Below are 26,926 nucleotides of genomic sequence, written 5' to 3' on the forward strand. Positions count from 1 at the left end.
CTGGACTCGGGTTACGGCTACAAAATTAATTTGAACTTTTCAGATGACCCTCAAGGGGCCGTGTGATTCCAACTTAACATTCAAATGTTGTGTTTTAAAATCCTTAGGGAAAAGATTTCTAAACAGTTTGCCTGTTGTCATAGATACTTGAAAACTGAAGGGGAAAAAAAAAAAGTAATTCAAAGGGAACACGAGATGGCAGCAGTTATATCATATTAAGAGAAAGACTGAGGAAAGGAAAAAACATTTGAAATTATTTTTAAACTGAAAAATATATAGCATTTTATTCTTTATGTGCTGTTCTCCTTTTCAGTTGAGCGATTACTCATGGGTTTCATGCTTCACAGCACTTCAGAGGTTCATTCTGACTAGAGTAGAAAGCCTACTCCATTACATATGATCACTTCCTAAAATAAAGCTGTTGCTGTTTTCTGCAGATTACTGTTCCTCTGTGTTATCTGAGGCAGAAGAGTCCTGGACGGTGCATATAAGCTTTAGATGTTCCAGCATTGCTTTTTCTTCCTCTGCTAGTTTTTCATCCTTCCTCATTTCCCACCTAAAAGAAAAATCACATCTTAGCATTTTTGTAACTTCCAGACTCCAGTCAACACTCAGTTATTCAGGGCCTGAGCATGTGCAGTCACTGCTTTATTGACTGCTTCTCTTTCTTTATTCTTTTACTCACTGTCTCTTACAGTTCGTGAGCACTGCTTCGGCAGAGCAGCGAAGTAGTCCAACCAGCGCCACTCCAGGGGAGTTTCTAAGTATAGTTCTAAGCGAGTTTTCTATATTTCTAGATTTAAAAACTGTATGGCTTCCCAGGATATGCGTGCATATAAATACAATCTAGAATTAGATTTGCAATTAATAAGAGAATATTTTTCACAGTATTTTTTCCCTCACTGATCAATATATCAGTGGCCTTAAGTTGCAGAGAAGTTCACCAGGAAGGCTTTAGCCACAAGACGAAGACCACACTGCACTGGATATACCTTAAAGGCAGGTCCATCTTTTCCTAGAAATAAGATCAGATTTGAAATAATCAATTTAAATCACCCAAGAAAGCACAAAATTGTTAGCAAGTTTCCACAGAGCATTTGCTTAAAAAAAAAAAGACTATAAAGACTTTCTAATTCTGGGTGATTGTGAGATACAGAGCAAAATGTTAGAATATGGAACTATATACGTATATAATCCTGCAAAGTACATATCACAGTAACCCAAGTGCAGTTAATCATTTCTCTTATGTGTGCCACTGTTCAGGATTGGCCACGGCGTACTTAACCCAGCATACAACAAGGACTCATCTGCGTGTATTTCCTTTCTCTTTTCCTCACTCCTGTTTCTACCAGCACATCAACCATGATGTGCTGTCACAGAAGGATTCTAAAACCAATGCTGATACATCCTAAAAGACCCTCTGCTAGAAGGGTTTTAAACGGATAGGATTCTAACAGACAAGAAGCTGTTCACTGAATGTCTTCCAGAAGCCCTCTATTTTATTCTCGTCGGAATTCTTGGATAATAAACAGCCTGTCATACAAGAGGAAAGGATAAAAGCTCGGGGTGAGATTGTTCTGATCTTGTTTGAGTAGTGAAAAGAAAGCAGAGGCATTGCATTTTCCACAGAAACCTGCTTGCACACAGGTTTCCTTGTTGGAGTGTTAGGCTCACTATGCCTGGCCAGTCCTAGGATGTGATATATATATGTACTTGGGTTTCCTGTACTTTGCTTCTTTATCCTCTGTCTGGAACCCTCCTCATCTCCTAGCCCCAACCTTGCCTGGACCCCATACCATCTTAGTTTCTCCATCTGTTCCCATATGGTCAGAGTGAGGTCATGGATCATATAGGTTTTAATAGCAGCTTGAAAGATAAGAGATTTTTCACCACCACAAGTCATACGACAAGGGGCAGTACTCCTGAGCTCACTACTTTGAGATTTTAAATTTAGCATATAAGGTGCTAAATTATACTTTGAGTATCCTTTAAGGTATAAGTATACCATATACAGCTTTCATGCAATTTTGAAGATTAAAAACTGTCATTACCCATTTTATATACATGAACTTGGGCATCATTAATTTGCACATTGAGTTGAACTCCTTCCAAGCAGGAAAATATTAACAGAAATTACTGACATAGCACTAATGTATCAATCTTTAAATCCTTACGACAAAATGTTGCTATCCCCATTCTATAGACGAGAAAACAGGCATAGAATATTAATGTCACTTGACCAAGTATCTTTGGATTGAAATCAGGGATTCACGTTCTGGAGTCTGGGCTTGTAAATGCAACATTTACCATGTTTTAAAAACCATTCTACAAGTATCATTAATTAAGATTAAAAATAGTTTGAATACTTTGTTCCCTGAATAATGTTACTGGAATTGGGCTAGACATTTTAAAAAAGAAGTTTCTAAAATTCCTATATAGATATATAGTATGCTGCTGCTGCTGCTAATTCGCTTCAGTCATGTCCGACTCTGTGCGACCCCATAGACGGCCTCCTACCAGGCTCCTCTGTCCCTGAGATTCTCCAGGCAAGAACACTGGAGTGGGTTGCCATTTCCTTCTCCAATGCATGAAACTGAAAACTGAAAGTGAAGTCGCTCAGTCATGTCCTACTCTTAGCGACCTCAGGGACTGCAGCCTACCAGGCTCCTCTGACCATGGGATTTTCCAGGCAAGAGTACTGGATTGGGGTGCCATTGCCCTCTCCGGATATATAGTATAGATATTCAAAAAATCCAAACATAAAAAATTAGATTTGTCTTTTCTCCCCCCATGTAACGTGCTAATATTGTACTGAGTAAGTGAATCATGAATGTCAACAAAACAAAATATGTAATGTGAACATAAATATTTTGATCATTATCTCTAGTTGTGAAAACTGAAAGTATAATCTCTCTGCTTCATTAAAAAATTTGTATAACTAATGTAATTTAAATGAATTGTATACATAATACACTCCAAGATAAGGATTTCTGAAGCTTATTGACAATTATAGGTACATCACAGCATAATTGAGCTGTTAGCAATTAACAATATTAGGCAGAGTTATTTACCTACCACAACCTTCTTATATTTGCTTTGAAGAAAAAAACTGACTCATAAGAAAATAAGAAATTATTAATATGACCAAGATAGGACGAAAATACTATTAGAACTATATTTTCCCCTAATAATTTTATTTATATCAAATAAAAATAATAGGGCCTCGAATCTATGTTTATTTTTCATGAGCATTATTATATTTCACATTTATATGTTCTTAAGAATTTATATATAATTCTTAGTTTTAGGCTTTGTTAATGCAGTGCAAAAACAAGTCAGTTCTGTCAAAAAAACTATTGGAAGAAAAAATAATCTATCAATTTATTAAACATAATTAACTAGGAAATTTGTTCCCCTGGTGTCTCATTGGTAAAGAATCTGTCTGACAGTGCAGGAGGCTCAGGAGACATGGGTAGGATTTCTGGATTGGGACGGTCTTGAGAAGGGAATGGCAATCCACTCCAGTACTCTTGCCTAGGAAATCCCAGGGACAGAGAAGCCTGGTGGGCTACAGTCCATGGGTCGCACAGTCGGACATGACTGAGCACACAGCATAGTTTGTTCCCTAGTTTCCTTTATTATATTTAAAATTTGTAATGAAAGCCTGTCTGTACAGAAAAAAAAAAAACAAAAACAAAAAAACAAGTTGGAACCAGTGTAGTTTAGTTCTTTTTAAAAAGCATTATGAAGTGATAATGTTTCCATTTTTCCCATCTTTGGTAGACTGCTCTCCTTCACTTTTGGTAAATTCCCCACCTGCGTACCTTGGAAAAAGAACTGCAATCTTAGACACTTATGAGCAGCGAAATCCCATGAGACCTCACTGATCTGTACCATAATCTTAACCATCTTCTGGAATGTGCCTCATCCATAAGGCTCCTTGGTTAGTTGAGTAGATGTGGGAACTTGACTCTGTTTGATTAGGGGGTCCTTTTTCATCCAAACACAACAGGGAACCTAAAACCTGGGCTGAAATACTCTGAACAGAACTAACAGTCACAACCTTGCTCACTAGTACTACTCGAACTGACTTGTGGGTTCTCAGTTTTGGTGGGTCTAACTGGATTTACACAAATATTGAAATCTAGGCCAGAGCTATCTGGATGCTCCTCTGTATGTTATGTGACTGGTAGTTAATACAAAGGCTCTTACATGTACCAGACCATAGGCCAAGAGCTTTCTAATTCTGCTCATCTCGATGAGCCACGGCAGACTTGGGATCTCTTAAATAAGACCTTGAGAGGTGTAAAATAAAAACAGTCACAGATCAGTGAGTAATTGTTCCAGTGATCAGTTTGGTAAAATCTTTTATTTGGGGTCCTCTGTGGATAGCTGTATGTCAGAGCCAAGCAGGAGTACCAAGCTGAGGAATGGTTAAGCACAAAGTATGTCCTTGGAAGTGGAGTCCTGACTGTCCAGAAGCAAGTCAGGGGTGGGCGTGGTGCTTACTACAGGAAAGAGCAACCAACAGGCAGAGGAGGAGGGCCAGAATCTGGAGTGGGAGAAGTTTTCTGAAGCATTTACTATGCCTTGTGCTAGTAAAAAAAAAAAGATCTAAATTCTGCGAACTCAGAAGTACCCTGATTAAAAGCACATGCTCTGGAATCACTCTGCCTTTGGGTTGAATCCATATCATTCATATGGATATATATGTGCTATATATGTACACATATGTACTATATGTACATAGTACAACTATATGTACTATAGTTGAATCCCCTCGGCGAGTTTCTTACCTGCTTCTGTGCCCCAGGGTTCTCATCTGTAAAATGCGGACAAAATAGTTTGAGAGGAACACAGCTGTGCTCATTTGCGTGTGTGTTGTCTATGACTTATTTCATTCCACAATGTTGGAGTTTAGTGATTGTGAGTGAGACTGACTGAGACCAACGTTCTACTAAGCTTAAATGATCTACTATTTGGACTATTACAGAGAACATTGCCGAATAAAGTTCTAGAATGGTGGTCCTAACCGGGGCGATACTATCTCCCTATGAGGAAATGTGGAGAGACTTTTGGTTGACACTGTCCAGGGAGTGACTCTGGGAACCAGGGAACAGAGACTGTAGACATCTTTAATATAAAACAAACCTAAACCATAAAGAGTTGTCTTCCTGAAATGTCAATAGCATGCTTGTTGAGAAACATGTGCTCTAGAGTCTCCAAAACAATGTTGTAGGATCCTTACTTAATTTGTGACTGTAACTGAAACGCTGTTTATAATGCTTCACTGCTTAGAGTACTATTTGTTGAAGAATAGAGGTTTTGAAGCCAGGTGCTGAATTTGAATCCCTTATAAGCTGTGTGACCACAGGCAAGCCGGATAAAGTGTGCTTCAGTTTCCTGAGCAGGAAAATGGGAATAATTACAGTGCCTGCTTCATAGCGTTGCCATCAGAATGAAATGACTAAGTACACAAAAAAACATACAAAATAGTAAACAGTTCATAGCAAACACTCAATAAATGTTCACTGTTAGTAGTATCATTATTATTTGCCATATGGGTTAAAGTTGCAAAGAGCAAAAACCCTGACTGGTGGTTTAAACAAACAGGTGTTTATTTTTCTTGTATAATGGGAAATCCAGAGGCAGGTGACCACTGACATAGGTTAAGTCGCTTGACAGCAGCAGGGCTGATGCCTCTGTGTTTTCTTGCCCTTCACCTCATGGCTCCTAGATGGCTGCTGTAGCTCCAGCATCATGTCCTTGTTTTGAGGCAGGAAAAAGCAGGAAGAGGCTAGTGCTGCATCTGACCCACTAGGTTTTATTTCCCAGATTCTTCCCAGAATAGCCATACTGTCTAGGTTTGAATCCACATCCTGCCTGTTACTGGCTGTGTGATATTGGGCAAGTTTCTTAACATCTCTGTTGCCTCATTTTGCAAAATAGGGAATATTAATGCAGCCATGAAATTAAAAGACGCTTACTCCTTGGAAGAAAAGTTATGACCAACCTGATAGCATATTCAAAAGCAGAGACATTACTTTGCCAACAAAGGTCTATCTAGTCAAGACTATGGTTTTTCCAGTGGTCATGTATGGATGCGAGAGTTGGACTGTGAAGAAAGCTGAGCACCGAAGAATTGATGCTTTTGAACCGTGGTGATGGAGAAGACTCCTGAGAGTCCCTTGGACTGCAAGGAGATCCAACCAGTCCATTTGAAGGAGATCAGCCCTGGGTGTTCTTTGGAAGGAATGATGCTAAAGCTGAAACTCCAGTACTTTGGCCACCTCATGCAAAGTATTGACTCATTGGAAAAGACTCTGATGCTGGGAGGGATTGGGAGCAGGAGGAAAAGGGGACGACCGAGGATGAGATGGCTGGATGGCATCACTGACTCGATGGACGTGAGTTTGAGTGAACTCTGGGAGTTGGTGATGGACAGGGAGGCCTGGCGTGCTGTGATTCATGGGGTCGCAAAGAGTCAGACACGACTGAGCGACTGAACTGAACTGAATGGTATACACCTTAAGGCATTATTGTAAGTAGTAGGTGAGTTATGAATCAAAACATGTTGGTATTATTTTATGAGACTGCTTGTATGCAGTGGCTTCCCCAGAGCTCCTGTGTTGATGTTCCTTCTCCAGCCCTGTGCCTTCACGTCATTCTATCTGATAAATTCCCTTTTTAATAAATATGTGGGTAGGATGAAGTTGTTACATATCACAGTGGTTTGTTACTCAGTGTTCAGTTACACATTTCTGTGATCATGTTGTTGTTGCCTCTTGTCTTTGGTGAAGGAGACATTTCTTGCCCGTTCACTCTGTTCAGTCTAGCATGGCCAAGGCTGCTTTTGTTTCCCTATAATCCCTTTGTTGCATTTTTCAAGTACAGTCTATAACGATGGCATTCGATCATATTATTGGCATTTCTCCTGAAACACCAATAAAACACTTGGATATAAAAATGAGTGAAATAAGCCGCCTGATTTAATGTTATTATTAAACATTATATAGTACTTTATATTTACAAAGTACTTTACAATTATTTATTAGCTAATTGTACTGTTAAACAACATTAACCATCTGGTCAAATGAATGATTTCAAATTGTCCTACCAGCTGGTATCTGAGGGATGAAAAGTGAAGTCATGTTGGACTTTATTCCCCTCAAACAACCCTTTAGGTCCTTCTCCTCTGTACGGCATAGTGCAGACTGGCTTCAGAGGGCGGCGCAGACCAGAGGGGAAAATTAGCTCTCTGCTCTCTCCTTTCCTGCTGTCCTGGAAATGTGGGTTTACTTCAGGATTCAGTCCTAGACTATTTTCTCTTCTCTCTCAGAAAACCCCATAGCTACTCCCACATATTCAGGTGCTGTCTCCACATCTGTAATTCATGTGTCTCCCAAACAGTCATTCAGTGTCTTTAAAATTCATTTTTGTCCTAAACTCTCTAAATTCAACTTCTTGATGGTTATTTTCATTCCCATTCCAATTATATTAATCATTCATGTATTTTTTCATATATATATATATACACGCACACACACGCATATATATAACTTATCCAAATTGACCTTTAGCCCCCACACTCAATAACACAGGGTCTGAAGTTCACAAAGTAATTTACACCTCTGCTTCCAATCTTGTCTGCACTGTCAGTTGCCAGTTAAGGGACATCTTACTCTGCAATCATTCTCACATTCATCCCTCTGCAATCAGTCCACAGTCCAGGTGCTGTGATAGCATGATTTATGATAAGAAATATATTTTTAGTCTTCTTACCAGTTTCTGGCACAGAGCTCCTAAAACCCTTGGAATTTACTGTGAGGAGAGCTATAAAGGTGTCTTTTGTTATGTTAACAGAAACCCATAGGGTTGGAGACTGGTGACCAGTGGAATGAACCACATGATTAGAGAGCTGGAATTTGTAATCCCCACCTCTGGGGAGAGAGGAGGAGCTGGAGGTGAAATCCCATCACAGGTGACCAATGATTTAGCCAATTATGCCTGTGTAATGGAGCCTCCATAAAAACCCATAAGGAGAGGTTCAGCGTTTCCAAGCTGGTAAACACATGGGGATCTGGGGAGAGCAGCCTGCTGGGAAACAGGTCATGAGGTCTCTACTTTTTTTCTCCATGCTTTACCCTAGGTGTCTCTTCCATCTGGCTGTTCCTGAGTTCTATCCTTTAAAAATAAACCAAGAATCCACTAAGTAAGAAATAGGTGCCGTCATCAACCAAGAATCCACTAAGTAAGAAATAGGTGCCGTCATCTCTCCTCTGGGAGATGATTTTCCTTATTACCTTCAGACCAATGTTTTCCCACGTTTGCGTTATTTACTTCGCTGCACCATTCACTTGAAATGCCTTTTCATATATCCCAATCCTGCAGATTCTTCACACTTAATCCATATCCCACTTCTTTCATAAACTCTTTCCCAACTACCTAACCCTGATGTGACTGGCTTGTCTTCGTTTGAGTCCTATCATACCTAACATCAGCACTATTTTGGTAAATTAATGATATATTGCTTTGTTACTTCTCTGTTAATGTTCTTTAGCAGTTATTTGATGATTGCATTTTTTCCCACATGTGCTATGGTTTCATCTATATTGGCAGTTCCTTGAGGAAGACTTTTAATTATAATTTTTACTCTAAATTTTTCTTCAAAGAGGGTATTTCAGATAGCAAACAGCACAGTGCTCTGTACACTTTCAGTTCAGTTCAGTTCAGTCACTCAGTCGTGTCCGACTCTTTGTGACCCCATGAATCGCAGCACGCCAGGCCTCCCTGTCCATCACCATTTCCAGGAGTTCACCCAGACTCACGTCCACCGAGTCAGTGATGCCATCCAGCCATCTTATCCTTTGTTGTCCCATTTTCCTCCTGCCCCCAATCCCTCCCAGCATCAGAGTCTTTTCCAATGAGTCAACTCTTCGCATGAGGTGGCCAAAGTACTGGAGTTTCAGCTTTAGCATCATTCCTTCCAAAGAACACCCAGGGCTGATCTCCTTCAGAACGGACTGGCTGGATCTCCTTGCAGTCCAAGGGACTCTCAAGAGTCTTCTCCAACACCACAGTTCGAAAGCATCAATTCTTCAGCGCTCAGCTTTCTTCACAGTCCAACTCTCGCATCCATACATGACCACTGGAAAAACCAGAGCCTTGACTAGATGGACCTTTGCTGGCAAAGTAATGTCTCTGCTTTTGAATATGCTATCTAGGTTGGTCATAACTTTTCTTCCAAGGAGTAAGCGTCTTTTAATTTCATGGCTGAAGTCACCATCTGCAGTGATTCTGGAGCCCCAAAAAATAAAGTCTGACACTATTTCCACTGTTTCCCCATCTAGTTCCCATGAGCTCACAAAATATCTCTTGATTCCTATGTGTTAGAAGCTTAGGTGTTGCTATGTATTCTTAGGTAAATAATCTTTAACCACTAGTGTCACAAGTGATGGTAGTTGGTATCTCCAATGTGTATTGTTAAATTATTTGTATGAATAAAAAAATGAGGACTCTAAGAGCCTTAAAATTTGTACCTTCATCCTTAGTTTCTACATCACTAGTGGATTCTTAAATTCAGTGATCATACCAAAAGACAACTTCTTGCAAATTCATTCATTTACTTATCATCTCTACATTCTTTTTAAGAATGAGATGTTAGTACAATGGAAACAAGACAGAGTAAATCATGTTTACTTGGTGCCAATCTAGTGTGTTTGACTAATGTAAAACACAAAACTGTTAGAAGACTGAAATTAGAGGACCTTTTAAGTTACCTGCTATGTTGGACTTTAAGTACACGTATAGCTTATATTCATTGGAAACACTGATGCTGAAGCTGAAACTCCAATACTTTGGCCACCTGATGTGAAGAACTGACTCATTTGAAAAGACCCTGATGCTGGGAAAGATTGAGGGCAGGAGGAGAAGGGGACGACAGAGGATGAGATGGTTGGATGGCATCACCAACTGAATGGACATGAGTTTGAATAAACTCTGGGAGTTGGTGATGGACAGGGAAGCTTGGTGTGCTGCAGTCCATGGGGTCGCAAAGAGTCAGACAAGACTGGGCGACTGAACTGAACTGATAGCTTATACTGTTAAGAGATTTGTCATGGTTTACACTTTATTCAATATGTACCACATTTTAGAACAATTTTACTATGTATAATTAATTTGTCCATTCATCCAGCAAACATTTATTGAGTGCCTACTAAACCCAAAACACTGGGCTAGGTTATATAGAGGTGAATAGAACTGGATATGGTCTTCTCTTCAGAGAGCTTATTCACACCAAGAGTTCATGACATGGGCTTGACTGAATAATCTTCAGCAATTGTTTGTGGGAAAGGCATAATTCAGGCATTTCTTCCTTGATCCATGAAATAATCTGAGGTAGTCTTGGGGATTAATTCATGTCCTTTTTCTTTCACTGGCAATGTAGCAGCATTAATGACAGAATGCTTCCTATTTTTTTTTTTTTTTAAGTAGTAAGATGCATGATACTGGATGCTTGGGGCTGGTGCACTGGGATGACCCAGAGGGATGGTATGGGGAGGGAGGAGGGAGGGGGGTTCAGGATGGGGAACATGTTTATACCTGTGGTGGATTCATGTTGATGTATGGCAAAACCAATACAATATTGTAAAGTAATTAACCTCCAACTAAAATAAATAAATTTATATTAAAAAATAAAATAAAAAACAAACAAACAAAAAAGTTGTAAGGTCATTTATCAAATGCTATGCTAAAATTGAGAGCTATAGAATTTGAAGTTCTTTTTTAAAGACATTTCTGTAGAAACATGATTCTGAATAGCACTTAATTCCAGAGGACAAAGTTTAGGGAGGGGTCAGATAAAATACCATCCAGAATTTGAGAAAAAGTTATGGAAAATCTGTTATAAACCAGAAAGCCAGTGTTGAATATAATCACTGTGAATGTAAATGACACCATTTTTTAGTAGCTCTTTTTATGCACATAAACCGCAGAGTTAGAGAGCTAGCTTCTTACTTTGGTTGCTGCTGCTGCTGCTGCTGCTGCTAAGTCGCTTCAGTTGTGTCCGACTCTGTGCAACCCCAGAGATGGCAGCCCACCAGGCTCCCCCGTCCCTGGGATTCTCCAGGCAAGAACACTGGAGTGGGTTGCCATTTCTTACTTTGGAGACAGGTCTTTATAATACTAGACTTAATATTAACAGATGAGACCTACCCACTTTTTGGTATGTTCTCCAGATGATACAAATCTGTAACTACTTTTGCTTAATGTTTTAAAACCCAGGTTTTCCTAGTGCACCAGCCCCAAGCATCCTGTATCCTACATCGAACCTGGACTGGCGATTTGTTTCATATATGATATTATACATGTTTCAATGCCATTCTCCCAAATCATCCCACCCTCTCCCTCCCCCATAGAGTCCAAAAGACTGGTCTATACATCTGTGTCTCTTTTGCTGTCTCGCATACAGGGTTATCGTTACCATCTTTCTAAATTCCATATATATGCGTTAGTATACTGTATTGGTGGGGAGGGAGGTGGGAGGGGGGTTCAGGATGGGGAACATGTGTATACCCATGGTGGATTCATGTTGGTGTATGGCAAAACCAATACAATATTGTAAAGTAAAATAAATAAATAAAATCCAGGTTTTAAGAAATGTATAGAGTTTTCAGTCCATCCTCTTTAGCATACATTTAGTGGAAATGGAGAAACTGTTACTCTTTTCATGTAACCTTAGACAACTGATTTATTGCTTAGCTTTGTCTTCTCCAAAATAGAATAGTTTAAAATTTTGTTTTTTTTTTTCTGAACTTTGTATTGTATCTCCAAAGTAGTTAGATAATGGAAATCATACATGGGAGCTATGAGGCTTTAAACCATTTTCAGTAGAAGCATTATGGGAATGAGAGAATGGCAAAAATCTCACTTTGATAAGAGAGCAGAGAGAGCTTTGCAAACTTATTTCTAACTTAAGTTAGTTATTTCCTCTAAAGCTAATCATGGTATGCTTGTTTGGGGAGAATTCAATAGGAAAACGGAAAACATTAAGGTTTTGACATTCAAAAAATCTCAAAAATGCTTAAGGGCATCATTTATTTATATTGCTTTCTTTTCAAACTTAGAGACTTTATTTTTAATATAGAGATTTTTGTGACATGTAAAGGACATTCAGTGTTTATATAAGTGGAAATCACATCTTTGTTTTTGGAAGTTAAAAAACAAAAGCATTGCTTAAAGTAAGTTATTCCAAGTCCCATCAAATTATTTTGCCTCAGTTTAACACTTAAATATCCAGAAAATAATGTGTAATTATTTTATGAAAATATATCACAGTTTGTTAACATACTACTTAGAATTCCTGGAACCTAATGCTATATATATTTAATGTATAGAAATATATATAAATAGAATTAATGAATATATAGAAAAACATATTTAATATATATGTATAAATGCAGTTATATCTCTGAATATCCATACTCAATACTATGAAATATCAACACTTGCCATCATAAATTAGCAGGTTGGGTACTTACTTTAGCCAAGAATTTATTATATGTTTATGATAACTCACTATGCATCTTATCTAGCTATTTCTGCAAGAATTCAAATGCATGTTCTTTTGTAAGGTAGTTGATTTCTTTTGCTACTATGGATGCAGTAAAAGGAATCTTTCTATGCTCAGGAACAGGCAACAAAGCTCTTAATTTGAATTTATAGTCTACAGAGACAGTCTGTGACACAACGTAACTGCCCAACAGTTTATTTTAATTAATATGATTTGTTCTATATATTTAAGTAGGAGAGTTATATGCCAACCAATGGGACAACTAAGAATGCTAACAGTAACATTTTAAATAGTAATGGCTTAGGGAAAACATAAACAGAAGCATAGCCATCAGTAGTAATGGAGGCTGAGCTTTTCTGTTACCAGTAAATCACCCTTCTCTTCATAGAGACTCCTTCTACCAGTGGATTTTTAAAAATTCTTAGAGTTTAAATAAAAGTCCAAGGTCATGCTCTTTGACCAGCATTCAGCGCTAATATAGAAGAAATGCCCTCTGCTGGAAGTGTCAAGACTACCATATATCGTGAGAACCATATTGCTTATTTTTTAAAAGTAATGTATAGTGAATAAAAAAGTTTTTCCCCTAGTTCAATTTGATGTACCTTGAAATGTTCATGGACTGTGCTCTATAGATACTCGTCTATTCCATTTAACGTAACAAAATTGCTATGTTAAAAGTTACATAATTTGTGTCAAGCAATAGTATTCTTTCTCCAGAAATGATTGTTTAAAAATTCTTATTTTCATCGAGAAAATGATTACATATTCACAACTCCAAAACGTCTAAAAATTGAATGCATCTTTCCTAGACATGTAAAGCTGATGCCAACACAGGCATCACAGGTTTTTTTGGCAACACAGATTGGCACAAGGGTAACTAACTACTGCACTAATCACTTCTGAAGATAACAATCTTAATGAAAGCATTATTTATAAACGTGAGATCTATCAGCTGAAAAGGCTGTTTGCAATCTCATTCAAATTAATAGCACCATCATGTTTAGAAAAGGATTTGAAATAAAGATCTGGCTCATATTTTGTTTAAAATTGACTAAGAATTTCGAAAGTGTAAAACCATTTGGGCTTCCCTGGTGGCTCAGCAGGTAGAGAATCCACCTGCAATGTAGGAAACCTGGGTTCGATCCCTGGGTTGGGACAATCCCCTGGAGAAGGGAATGGCTACCCACTCCAGTATTCTGGCCTGGAGAACTCCACGGACTGTATAGTCCACGGAGTCGCAAAGAGTTGGAAATGACTGAGCAACATTTTCATGTTCAAAACCACTGTGGAATCTAGGAGGAAAATGAGACTCTACACAGTTAATCGGGTTTCCCTTATGGCTCAGCTGGTAAAGAATCTGCCTGCAGTGCGGGAGACCTGGCTTTGATCCCTGGGTTGGGAAGATCCCCTGGAGAAGGGGAAGGCTACCCACTTCAGTATTCTGGCCTGGAGAATTCCATGCACTGTGTAGTCCATGGGGTCGCGAAGAGTCGGACACGACTGAGCATCACTCTTCATTGAGTCACTGCCCATATATTCATATTCACATAGTTTCCAATGTTCTATCATTACTGAATGAATGAAAGTGTTTACTGAATGCCTACTATGTATCAGCACTGTGGGGGTTTGGAGCTTATGAGAGTTAATGCTTATTTAAAAATTTCAATGTGCTAAGCATTGTTCTAAAGAAGTTGCATATATTCATTTAGAATTTGTAGCAACTTTAACTTTAAAAAATCTTCATTTTATATTGGAGGATAGTTGATTAATGATGTTGTATTAGTTTCAGGTGTACAGCAAGGTCATTCAGTTATACATATACATGTATCTTCTTTTTCTAATTATTTTCATATTTAGATTATTATAGAGTATTGAGCAGAGTTCCCTGTGCTGTATAGTAGACCCTTGTTGGTTGGCTGTTGTAAGTACAGCAGTGTGTACATGTCAGTCCCAAACTCCTAATCTATCCCTCCACCTCCCAATACCCATCCTCCCTGGTAACTGTAAGTTCATACTCTTAAGTCTGTGAGTCTGTTTGTAAATAAGCTAATTTGTATCATTTTTGTTTTAGGTTCAGAATATAAGTGATAGCATACGATATCTGTCTCTGTCTGATTTACTTCACTTACTATGATAATCTCTAGGTCTATCCATGTCACTGTAAATGGCATTATTTCATTCTTGTTTGTGACTGAGTAATATCCCATTGTACATATGTACCACATCCTCTTTTCCATTCCCTCTGTTGATGGACATTTAGGTTGCCTCTCTGTTTCGACTGTTATCAATAGTGCTTCAGTTAACATTGGAGTGCATGTATCTTTTCAGATTATCGTTTTCTCCAGATACATGCTCAGGCACGGGACTGCTGGATCATATGGTAGTTCTGTTTCTCATTTTTTAAGGAACCTCCATACAGTCTCCGTAGTGGCTGTACCAATTTACATTCCCAGCAACAGTGTGGGAGGATTTCCTTTTCTCCGGACCTGCCGATCATTTACTGTTTGCAGACTTTTTGATGATGGCCTTTCGACCAGTGTGACATTGCAGCTCACTGTAGTTTTGATTGAGCATCTTTTCATGTGTCTCTTGGCAGTGTATATGTCTTCCTTGAAGATATGTCTGTTTGGATCTTTTGCCCATTTCTGGACTAGGTTGTGATTGCCTTTTTTTTTTTTTATATCGAGCTGTGTAAGCTGTTTGTATATTTGGACATTAATCCCTTGTTGGTCACTTCATTTGCAAATATTTTCTTCCACTCTGTGGGTGGTCTTTTTGTTTCTGGTTTCCTTTGCCATTCAAAAACTTTTAAGTTTGATTAGGTCCCACTTGTTTATATGTTTTTTAAATTTTTACTACTTTAGAAGGAGGATCTAAAAAGATATAGCTGCAATTTATGTCAAAGAGTGTTCTACATGTGTTTTCCTCTAAGAGTTTTTTTAGTATCAGTCTCACATTTAGCTCTTTAATCCATTTTTAATTTATTTTTATGTACGGTGTTAGAGAATGTTCTAATTTTGATCTTTTACATGTAGCTTTCCAGTTTTCCCAACACCAATTCTTGAAGAAATTGTCTTTTCTTCACTGTATATTCTTGCATCCTTTGTTATAGTCTAATTAGTCTGAGATCTCTTAGACTGTCCTCATTTCTTTTCATTCTGTTTCTTTATTCTGTTCTGTGGCAGTGATTTCTACCATTCTGTCTTCCAGCTCAGTTATTCATTTTTCTACCTTAGTTATTCTGCTATTGATTCCTTTTAATGTATTTTTCATTTTAGCTATTGTGTTGTTTATCTCTGTATTGTATTGTTCTTCACTTTTCCTAGGTCTTCATTAAACATTTCTGGTATCTTGTTGATCATTACTTTCATTTTTTTTGAGATCTTGTATCATCTTTAGTATCATTATTCTGAATTCTTTCCCAGGTAGATTGCCTAATTCCACTTCCTTGGTGGGAAAAAGGGCAGCCTACAGTAGTGCCCACGCCAGTGAGTACTCCCCAGAACTACTTCCACTAGTGTATTCTTCTCCACAGTGAGCCACGGCCAGGCACCCACCCCACCCCTGACCATCACAGAATACCCTCCAATACTAGGTCTGGCCCAGTCTTATGAAGTCACTGCTTTTTTCCTGGGTCCTGGTGTGCATGAGACCTTGTGTATGCCTTCCAAGAGTAGAGTTTCTAATTCTTCCAGCACTGTGGAATTCCTGTGATCAAAACTTGCTGGCCTTCAAAGCCAGATTCTCTGGAGGCTGTTCCTCCCATTGCCAGACCCCCAGGTCCATCTAGTCAGAGCTGTGGTTCTTCCAGCAGTCATGTATGGATGTGAGAGCTGAACAATATAAAAGGCTGAGAGCTGAAGAACTGATGGCTTCGAATTGCAGTCCCGGAGTAGACTCCTGAGAATCCCTTAGACCGCAAGGAAACCAAACTCGTCAATCCTAACGGAAATCGGTCCTGAATATTCATTGGAAGTTTGATGCTGAAGCTCCAATACTTTGGCCATCTAATGCAAAGAGCCAACTCACTGGAAAAGATCCTGATGCTGGGAAAGATTGAAGGCAGGAGAAGGGGATGACAGAGGACACGATGACTGGATGGCATCGCTGACTCAATGGACAGGAGTTTGAGCAAACTCTGGGAGGCAGTGAAGGACAGGGAAGACTGGCATGCTGCGGTCCATGGGGTCACTAAGAGACGGACACGACTGAGTGACTTCACTTTCACTTTCCACTTTCATGCATTGGGGAAGGAAATGGCAACCCACTCCAGTGTTCTTGCCTGGAGAATCCCAGGGACGGAGGAGTCTGGTGGGCTGCCGTCTATGGGGTCACACAGAGTTGGACACGACTGAAGTGACTTAGCAGCAGCAGCAGCAGCAGTGTATACATTAAAAAAAAAATTCAAAACAAGGCCAACACTTCAGTGTGAGTTCAAGCTTTGGTAAAATACATAAAAGTAATACTGAGTCCAGAAGAAATTGAAACTCTAAGCACATTTTGTTGCATTCGTTCCTTGTTTTTAATCTAATAAATGTTTCCCAGAATGGAGTTTGCAAATCAAAGTGAATATATATATATATATTTAAAATACTTATTTATTCTCTTTTGGATTCCGTGTCAATTGTGCACATTTCATAAATATAAACATAAGACATATTTGCTAAGGAATTACGTTTGTTGATATGGCAGCTTCATGACTTAAAGTATAAAAAATTCATACCTTGTCAATTATGAATTGCATTTTCCCCATTTGTATGGAATATGGAATTTGTTTGAGTGCTAGCTAAAAATATACGTGATACTATTTCAGATGTGAGTATTGCTTAAAAAAAAAATCAACCTCACCCTGTCTTAAGAGGGGAAACATGAAAATTATAATCCTTTTAAATAAATTTTAAAAAATACACCCTTTGCTCATTTACTCAGCCTTCTTCTCACTGCATTCAATTACCAACCTTATCAGTTCATTTCCTTTGATTTATATTTTAGTCCAATGCATGTCATAACAGGAAGGCAGTATAAATACCCTTTAATACTTATGGATTTTTTTTTTCAAATTTAGACATCTTTCTTGCTAAGCAGAATTAATGCATTGACTTACTCCCATGGTTATCACCCTGGATGCCGTTTTTCTATTTCATTACCATTTTGTGGATGAACACATCATTGGTGTGGCATTTATCTTGATCGGTAATGAAAAAAGTCTTGCCTTAAAAAGCTGTGCCATGTTTCCAGCCCTTGTTTATGAGGCGTCTTCCAGCAGCAATCTCACTGCAGAGTTCCAGGCACTAAATGGTGGCCCAACTCACATCACTGGTATTTTCCCTGAGTCAAATCCTATGAATGCTGTCAACTTAATTAGAAACCGGCCCTTTGCTATATCTTCTCAATTACCGCACCCATTATCTCTCATACCCTAAAATTACACTGTCCTCCAGAGAACAGGTTATTTCTCCAAACATCCTTGTTTCATTGCATCCAGATACCTGTGACCCTTTTTCCCCTTCAACTGCTTATAGTCCTTTTAACATCTGTCATCGCAGCTTAAGGTTTGATTATGTGCAATAGCGCTTTATTTTTGCAGTGGGGGCGTCACAGTTATTGCCATATACAGAAAATTCTGACTGACATTTCCAGAGTTTTTTGGCACCAGAATAAGTCAAGTAGTATATTCCCTCTTTCTATGACAGCCAGGTGAATAACCCAACACAATTACCTAATATCTTGAGAGAAACCTTGACTGTTTTAATAGAGCCTTTTCCTCCATTTCACAGCCCCATAGCACTGCCCTTTATTTCTCTGCACTGAGTTTATCTCCGTAACTTAAATTCTAACTTCAAATGTATCAGTTGACTAATATTAAAGTTAGCTTCCAAAAGGAGTCCATTTATTGACCAACTTAAATTCTTTCCTTTTATACTTAACTATATAGACTTATGGTTGAATCTTTCCCATTTTTTAACGGAAATAGCGCGGAAGCATTAAAAAATAAAGTGAACAATTGACAATGAGCTACTTAGTAAAATCATTCCAGTTTTCTCTGTCCTACCACCTAACCTACTTGACATAACCTATGAATTAGACCAAAATGCAGGAAGTGTAATTCAGTTATAGGCAGTTAACATTCAGAGGTTATTCTCATTGATGTCTATATTTTCATGCTAAATTCCTGCTACTGTATTATAATTCTGATTGTAAATTATCTTTATTGTTGAAACCCATCATAGGCACAGCAATATACATGGGAACCAATAATGTTTATTGATGTTTAACATGCCTAACTTTGTTGTAAATTCAGTTATTAAAAACAAGGTCTTTGCCAGCCCTTTCAGTTATAGGCAATAGAGTATGCTCAAGACGACCTTACCTAACAGTTTGGAATTATCATTAAAAGAATGTAAAAAGCCTGTTGGCCAAATCTTTAACATAAACTAGAAGATGAACTCTGCTCAAAGAATTCTTTGGGAATATAGTATATTAATGGCCCAGTGGAATAAACACTTGACCATCAAAAAGCACTGAGTGTGAAAAATTGCTTTTTCTTAACCTAACCCTGCTTTATACAACATAAACAGTTTCATTACTGCTGAGATATGCTGCATCTCTAATTTCATTTTCACAAAACTTCAACATACCTCTGTAGAATCCAGATTAGTTCTCTCAGTAAATAACTATGACATTACCATTATTAGTGTTCATTGGAAGTCCCTATTTAGAAGCACAACAGGGAAATTACTACACACTATTTCCCACCCCTGGTGAACACATAAAAACTCAAACATACACATATCTACAGATAATAAAACATTGGAAAATAAGAATAATCAAGAAAATGCTTTATCTTTAGCTGTGGTTCAGCTATTCAGCCAACTTTATCTAATGGCATATCATTCCATTATTTCTGAAACCTAGGAAAATATTAGCAATTCAATGTTATGAGGAAAAATGTCAACCTAATTATGAAATGAAACTAAGCTATCAAGCAGTGGAATACTGTGAACATTAGCCTTACATTCTGTATTACACGGAAGCAGAAAAGAGTCCAGATAAAAGGCTCAGATTTCATACTGTGAAATATTTCACTTTCAGCTCTCCTAGATTCTGTTTCTTTTTTTCCCCCCTTTCCTTAACTCAAATTTTCAGCTGCTAGAATTTCATTCCCATTCACTTCAGTATTAAGGTAACATAGCCTATGTGATCTAGAAATTGAAGTATAACCAAACTTTTCTTTTTTTCAATAAAGAAGGGCCATTTCTAAAATCCTCTGAACTCTAAGCATTGAAATTCTTCGTGGTATGTTGCGAAATCCATTAATGTTAGAGAGAGAAAGTGACAAAAGATAGCAACGCAGGACCATGAGTTCGTAAGTGGTAAGCCATATGATGCTGTCACATGGCTGCGTGTTAGACTTTGTTGGGCTGTGCTGTGCTTAGTTGCTCAGTCATGTGCAACTCTGCGACTCCATGAACTGTAGCCTGCCAGGCTCCTCTGTCCTTGGGGATTCTCCAGGCAAGAATACTGGAGTTGGTTGCCATGACCTCCTCTAGGGGATCTTCCTAACCCAGGGATCAAACCCAGGCCTCCTGCATTGCAGTCAGATTCTTTACTGTCTGAGCCACCAGGGAAGCCCATTATAGTGTGCTGCTGCTGCTGCTGCTACTAAGTCGCTTCAGTCGTGTCCCACTCTGTGCGACCCCATAGACGGCAGCCCACCAGGCTCCCCCGTCCCTGGGATTCTCCAGGCAAGAACACTGGAGTGGGTTGCCATTCCCTTCTCCAAGGCATGAAAATGAAAAGTGAAAGTGAAGTCGCTCAGTCATGTCCGACTCTTAGCAACCCCATGGACTGCAGCCCACCAGGCTCCTCCGCTCATGGGATTTTCCAGGCAAGAGTACTGGAGTGGGCTGCCATTGGATGGTAATTAACTAGTCTAGACTCTTTTCAAAAACTCCTGAGTTTCTTAGTGAACATTTCTTAGAAGCTATACAAACTTCATAGATCAGATTACTGAACAAAATATTGGCATATAGAAAAATATTTTTGGAGTACCTACTATGAGTTAGGCAATTTATTAGGCACAGGGGATAATGCAGTGAATACAATAATTGCCCTTTCTCGTATGGAACTTAAATCTGTGGCAAAGAAATTGTGGGTAAGTAATCAAATTGAATGAATTAACGAATGGCAGTACTGCAAAAGTCAATGTTCAGGTCTTCTACATTTCAATAATTTTTAGTTTTATATATATGGATCCTGCATATTTTTGTTAGCATTATTCCTAGAAATTTTATGGTATATATGCCTATCATCTCTCTGCTATTATCCAGAGAGTTTTTGTTTGTTTTTATTGTATCTTCCATTTCTTATTGATATATTGATACTTTACAATATTTTTCTTGTATTTCATATCCTTACTGATTTCTAAAAGGATTTTAAGTGTTTTTTTTTAAAGAAATATTGTCTGCAGTGAATAACCATTTTCCCCTTTGCCTCTCCAGAAGTTAGTCCATTACTTCTGATTTATGCCTTATTCCACTAGCCAGAAACTCTAGAAAAAAATGTTAAATAGATTGGGAATCCCATCAACTCTTGAGTTCTGGTTTTATAATTATTATATGATGTGAACTGTCTTCTTAGGTATCCATTTTTTATGGGAAGGAAGTTTCCTTTCTTCGATTTTTTCCTTAAGATTTTGTTTGTTGGGAATGTTTCTCTTTTCCAACTTTTAAATTATGAATTCCTTTTCAGTTAGCTAGTGTATGACTCTGTTTTTCAAAAAGGCCATTTTGTGTTATAACTTTAAAACTCTTGAATGAGAATTCCACTGCTACCACACATAAATAACATCTAGGAGGGCATACAATTCTTAGGTTACAAGTTTTCTCCTTAAAATGCTGTAGACAGGTGGGAACGCAAAATTGTACAGCCACTTTGGGGAGTGGTTTTTGGCATTTTTATTAAAAAAGTTAAATATACATCTACCATATAACTCTGCTATCCCATTCTCTGGTGTCTTCCTAACAGAAAAAGAAATTTACATTCACATAAAACCCTATAAACAAATGTTTACGGCAGCTTTATTTACAATAGCCCCAAACTGTAAATAAGCCAGATGTCCTTAAACTATTTCATACAGTAAAATACAACTCAGCCATAAGAAGTTTCATGCAATAACTTGGGTGAATTTCCAATGCATTTTCCTAAGTGAAGGAAGACAGAATGATGTGGCTGCATGTCGTGTGATTCCATTTTAAATGACAGACATTCCTAAAAGAGCAAAACTGCAGAGAAGAAAACAGATCAGTGATTTCCAGGGGTGAGGAATAGGAGGAGAGATTATCTGTAGAGGGGTAACTCTTGTTTTAGGGGCTTATGAAACTGTTCTGCACAAACTCCAGTGGTAGGCACATAGCTATGAGTTTGTCAAAACACACAGAATTATACAGTACAAAGAATGGATTTTATTCTATGATAACAACAACAACAAAATCAATTAGGATGTGGGGGAAATATGAAATGCAGACTGTGACATGGGAATCAAATGATTTTATAAATGAATCATATAACTGCACTGAAGCGGGGTGGACAAGAAAGGAGCCAAGCTAAGGAACTCTGGAAAGCACCGCTTTAAGTGAATGTTTAAAGACGAAAGAGCTATTCACAATGTTCTGTAACTGGTAATTTGTTTCTAACAAAGATATAGATTAGGAGATCTAAAAGTACTCTTTTAGATCCAAAAAATTTTAAAGACTTTTTAGAAGTATTTTGAGACACTTTTAAAGATATTTTTACTTATGTTTATATACTAGGGTTGAGTTATCAAATAAATAAATTATAGAATATGGGAGTCATGTTTCTTACTATCAGAAAAAGAAGTTACAAATAGGGATAAAAGTTAGAAGGAGCTCTGTTGTATTGGATTAAAATAGGAGATAGCAATATGAACTTTTTTTAATATATATATGATACAGAAATAAATTTTGATGTGTTTATATGCATGAGTTAGTATCTAAACATGTCTTTCCTGGTTCTATCCAGAAGGTACCCTGGTAGCAATGAACAGCCAGCACCTAAATCTTGGTTTATAAATTCCACTCTCCAACACAAAAGACAGGACTCTAATGAGACAACTAATTTTAGAGCTAAGGCAGAGCAAAACCAATGCAAGACTGGAGTATCAAAAAGTAAGGAGGTTAATACATGCCTTTAACTTTAAGTTCTTTTGTACAAGGAAGCCTCCAAAAAAGGCTTCCTGTGCAGAAGTGAGACTTCAGTTGGGCCCTTTGGAAGAAGAAATTTTTCCAAATAATTTACATAGGGTAGTCCATAGTTGGGTTAGTTTTTGTGTCAAGAAGTCTTTCCCACTGGTTAGGAAAAGATATTTTTTAGGGACCAGACCAGACTCTGTCAAAGTAAATTATGTATTTAATACTTTTTCCCTAACCAGATTATAACCTGCATAATATCAGACAATTGATTTTTCTTCTTTCCTGCTGTTAATCCTCGCAAAATGTGTAACATGTACTATCTGCATATTAAATATTCACTGCAAAAACAAAAGAAAAACAAGTAAGTAAAGAGGTTAAGAAAATAGATGGGACTATATAAAAAGAGCTTAGGGACCAGCCTAGAAAGTTGTCAATTGCCAAAGCTGGAACAGTTTGAGCAACAAAATAAATAATGACTGCATTAGATTAGAACCAAATAATAAAATAAATATCTATGGCAGGTTAATACTAATATAAATAAGTGAATAAATAGGGGGGTAAGGGAAAACTCTTCCTCAAGCAAAAATCTAAATAATATATACAAATGAATGAATGAAATAGAAATCACCATTAAAACACCACAGCAATATTGCCACATAATGGCTATTAAAATTAGTGGGTAAAAGTTTATGCAAAATTGTATATCCACATAAGGTCAAAGTATCTCCCTCAAATATTTAGTAATTACAAAGGAAAAATAGTAACAATGCTAAGGTAAGGTGAAGTTGCTCAGTCGTGTCCGACTCTTTGCGACCCCGTGGACTGTAACCTACTAGGCTTCTCCGTCCGTGGGATTCTCCAGGCAAGAATTCTGGAGTAGATTGCCATTTCCTTCTCCAGAGGATGTTCCTGACCCAGGGATTGGAGGCAGACGCTTTAACCTCTGAGCCACCAGGGAAGCCTCAGTAACAATGCTAGAGAATCCTAATATCAGCTGAATCCAGTGACCAAGAGTAATATCACCAGTAAGACAAGCTGATTTTATTCAATCCCGGATATGAGACATTGAGAAGAGCATATTGCTTCTGTGGTTTCCTTCCCAATAATGCACAACTTTAATGAGAAAGCATCAGACAAACCCGAATTGAGGCACAGTCAACAAAACTGACCAGTACCCTTCAAAAGTGTCAAGGTCACAAAAGACAAAGACTCAGGAACTGACACAGATTGAAGGAGACTAAGGAACCAGGACAACTAAATGCAGTGTCGGATCCTGGAGCAACAAAATGGCAGGAGTAGAAAAACCTTCTATGCTTCAGTTAAGAGTGGTGTGCCAAGGCTGATTTCTTCATTTTTTAAAGTGTTGTTTGGTTATGTAAGATGTTAAACTTTATTTTTTTGAGCTCCAGGATCACTGCAGATGGTGACTGCCGCCACGAAATTAAAAGACGCTTACTCCTTGGAAGAAAAGTTATGACCAACCTAGATAGCATATTGAAAAGCAGAGACATTACTTTGCCAACAAAGGTCCGTCTAGTCAAGGCTCTGGTTTTTCCAGTGGTCATGTATGGATGTGAGAGTTGGACTGTGAAGAAAGCTGAGCACTGAAGAATTGATGCTTATTTTAGTTTACTTTAGTTTACTTTACAATACTGTATTGGTTTTGCCATACATCAACATGAATCCACCACGAGTGTACACGTGTTTCCAATCCTGAACCCCCTTCCCACCTCCCTCCCCATACCATCTCTCTGGGTCATCCCAGTGTACCAGCCCCAAGCATCCTGTATCCTGCATCAAACCTAGACTGGCAATTCGTTTCTTATATGATATTATACATGTTTCAATGCCATTCTCCCAAATCATCCCACCCTCTCCCTCTCCCATAGAGTCCAAAAGACTGTTCTATACATCTGTGTCTCTTTTGGTGTCTCACATACAGGGTTATTGTTACCATCTTTCTAAATTCCATATATATGTGTTAGCATACTGTATTGGTGTTCTTCTTTCTGGCTTACTTCACTCTGTATAATCAGCTCCAGTTTCATCCACCTCATTAGAACTGATTCAAATGTATTTTTTTAATGGCTGAGTAATACTCCATTGTGTATATGTACCACAGCTTTCTTATCCATTCATCTGCTGATGGACATGTAGGTTGCTTCCATGTCCTGGCTATTACAAACAGTGAGCACTGTTTATAATAGCCAGGACATGGAATTGATGCTTTTGAACTGTGGTGTTGGAGAAGACTCTTGAGAGTCCCTTGGACTGCAAGGAGATCCAACCAGTCCATTCTGAAGGAGATCAGCCCTGGGATTTCTTTGGAAGGAATGATGCTAAAGCTGCAACTCCAGTACTTTGGCCACCTCATGTGAAGAGTTGACTCACTGGAAAAGACTGATGCTGGGAGGGATTGGGGGCAGGACGAAAAGGGCACAATGGAGGATGAGATGGCTGGATGGCATCACCAACTTGATGGACATGAGTTTGAGTGAACTCCGGGAGTTGGTGATGGACAGGGAGGCCTGGCGTGCTGCGATTCATGGGGTCGCAAAGAGTCGGACACAACTGAGCGACTGAGCTAACTGAACTAAGATGTTAAACAGGGCTTCTCTGGCGGCTTCATGGTAAAGAATCTGCCTGCCAATGCAGGAGACGTTGGTTCGATCCCTGGGTCAGAAAGATCCCCTGGAGGAGGAAACGCCCACCCACTCTAGTATTCTTGCCTGGAGAATCCCATGGACAGAGGAGTCTTGCAGGCTACAGTCCAGGGGCACGCAAAAGAATCGGACACAACTTAGTGACTAAGCAACAACGACAAGATGTTAAACATGAGGGGAATCTGGATAAAGGGTAAATGAGAAATCTGTGTACTATTTTTGTTATTTTTCTGTAAGTAAAAAATAGTACTAAAAAAAAATGCTGTAGACGTGCCATCATCTCACAGCACTTAATGTTTTAGGGAAGTTTAAGGCCAACCTAAGTTTGTCCCTTCACTAACCTGCTTTATTTTTTTCCTTCCTGGATGCTCTGACTCGGTTTTCCTCTTTCTTAAAATTAACTACATCTAAAAATTAATTTGATTTTCTGTAGTGCCAATTTAAATCCTTTTTCTTTTTTCCACATTGTATCCACTTCCACTGTTACTCTGGCAGCTTGCTATTGCACCTTATTGTTTCTCTTTCTTGCATTACAGACTGTATTTCTTGCATTACAGACTGTAACCCATGGGTTTCTACAGTTTGTTCAGAGGCTATGCCTTATATCCTATGGAGGATACTACAGTGTTCTAATCAGTTTGCCTGGTCCCCACATTAAGATTGTTTCTGTGTGTATGTATGTGTGTGTTTTCAGAGTGATTTGCACATTCCCTTAAGCCAGAGCATATTTTCACAAGCACCATTTGGGTTCTTTGGATCACTCCTCTTTAAAGTAGGAAAACTCTGTTTAGACCATTTCCATCATACTGTCATTCACGAAAAACCATTGATAACAGGATTACTGATTGATTTTTGGAGTCATGAGTCTTTATCAGCTTCAGTGTTTTTATATTTATTTTATTGGATCTTGGAGGAGGTCTTACTAGGGGTTGTTAGGTAGCACCGATTTTAAATGAGAAGCTACCTATCCAAAATGTCTGCATTTTTGAATTACTAATTTTAGCAGTTATCTCCCAAGATATTTCTGATAAAGAATGATGTTTGTAGTGTGACAGTTATATCTGGAACTCCTGTACTCCAGAATAATAATAATAATAATAATAATAATAAAAGAATGTGAAGCAATAGTTTATATTTCACAGGATAATTAAAGCAAGAGATTTGATATTCCCTCACAGAAAGAATGATGAAGGTAGATAGTGGCCTGGAAACCAGTGAAGCTGATTGCAAAATGAATATTTAAAAGTTCCTCTGATTTAATGTGCTCTTGTTTCCATTCCCTTTATTCTTTTCAAAGACAAAGAGTCCTCTGTAAATATTGCTTTAAGGATTATCAGGCTTCAATTTTCAATTTTGTCCAAAGGCCATAATTTAAACCATAATATTGGCTTTACAAATGTAAACAGTGATTGAACCTCTTTCCTTTAGCTAATAGAAATGCCAATGAAATTAGAGTCAATTAAATAATTGCTTTATTAACC

At 38.2% G+C, this 26,926-nt stretch overlaps 1 protein-coding gene across 1 annotated transcript in view; it reads right to left on the reverse strand.

The window, feature by feature from the left end:
- Positions 1 to 438: 438 nt before the first annotated feature.
- Positions 439 to 26,926, reverse strand: part of KIAA0825 (KIAA0825 ortholog) — a 395,975-nt gene continuing 369,487 nt past the window's right edge. Inside the window, exon 20 of the mRNA XM_052644057.1 lies at positions 439 to 556. Within this exon, the coding sequence (XP_052500017.1) occupies positions 439 to 556 (118 nt within the window). The remainder of the gene's footprint in view (positions 557 to 26,926) is intronic.

The sequence above is a fragment of the Budorcas taxicolor genome, chromosome 7 (genome assembly GCF_023091745.1).
Source record: "Budorcas taxicolor isolate Tak-1 chromosome 7, Takin1.1, whole genome shotgun sequence".
Taxonomy (NCBI): domain Eukaryota; kingdom Metazoa; phylum Chordata; class Mammalia; order Artiodactyla; family Bovidae; genus Budorcas; species Budorcas taxicolor.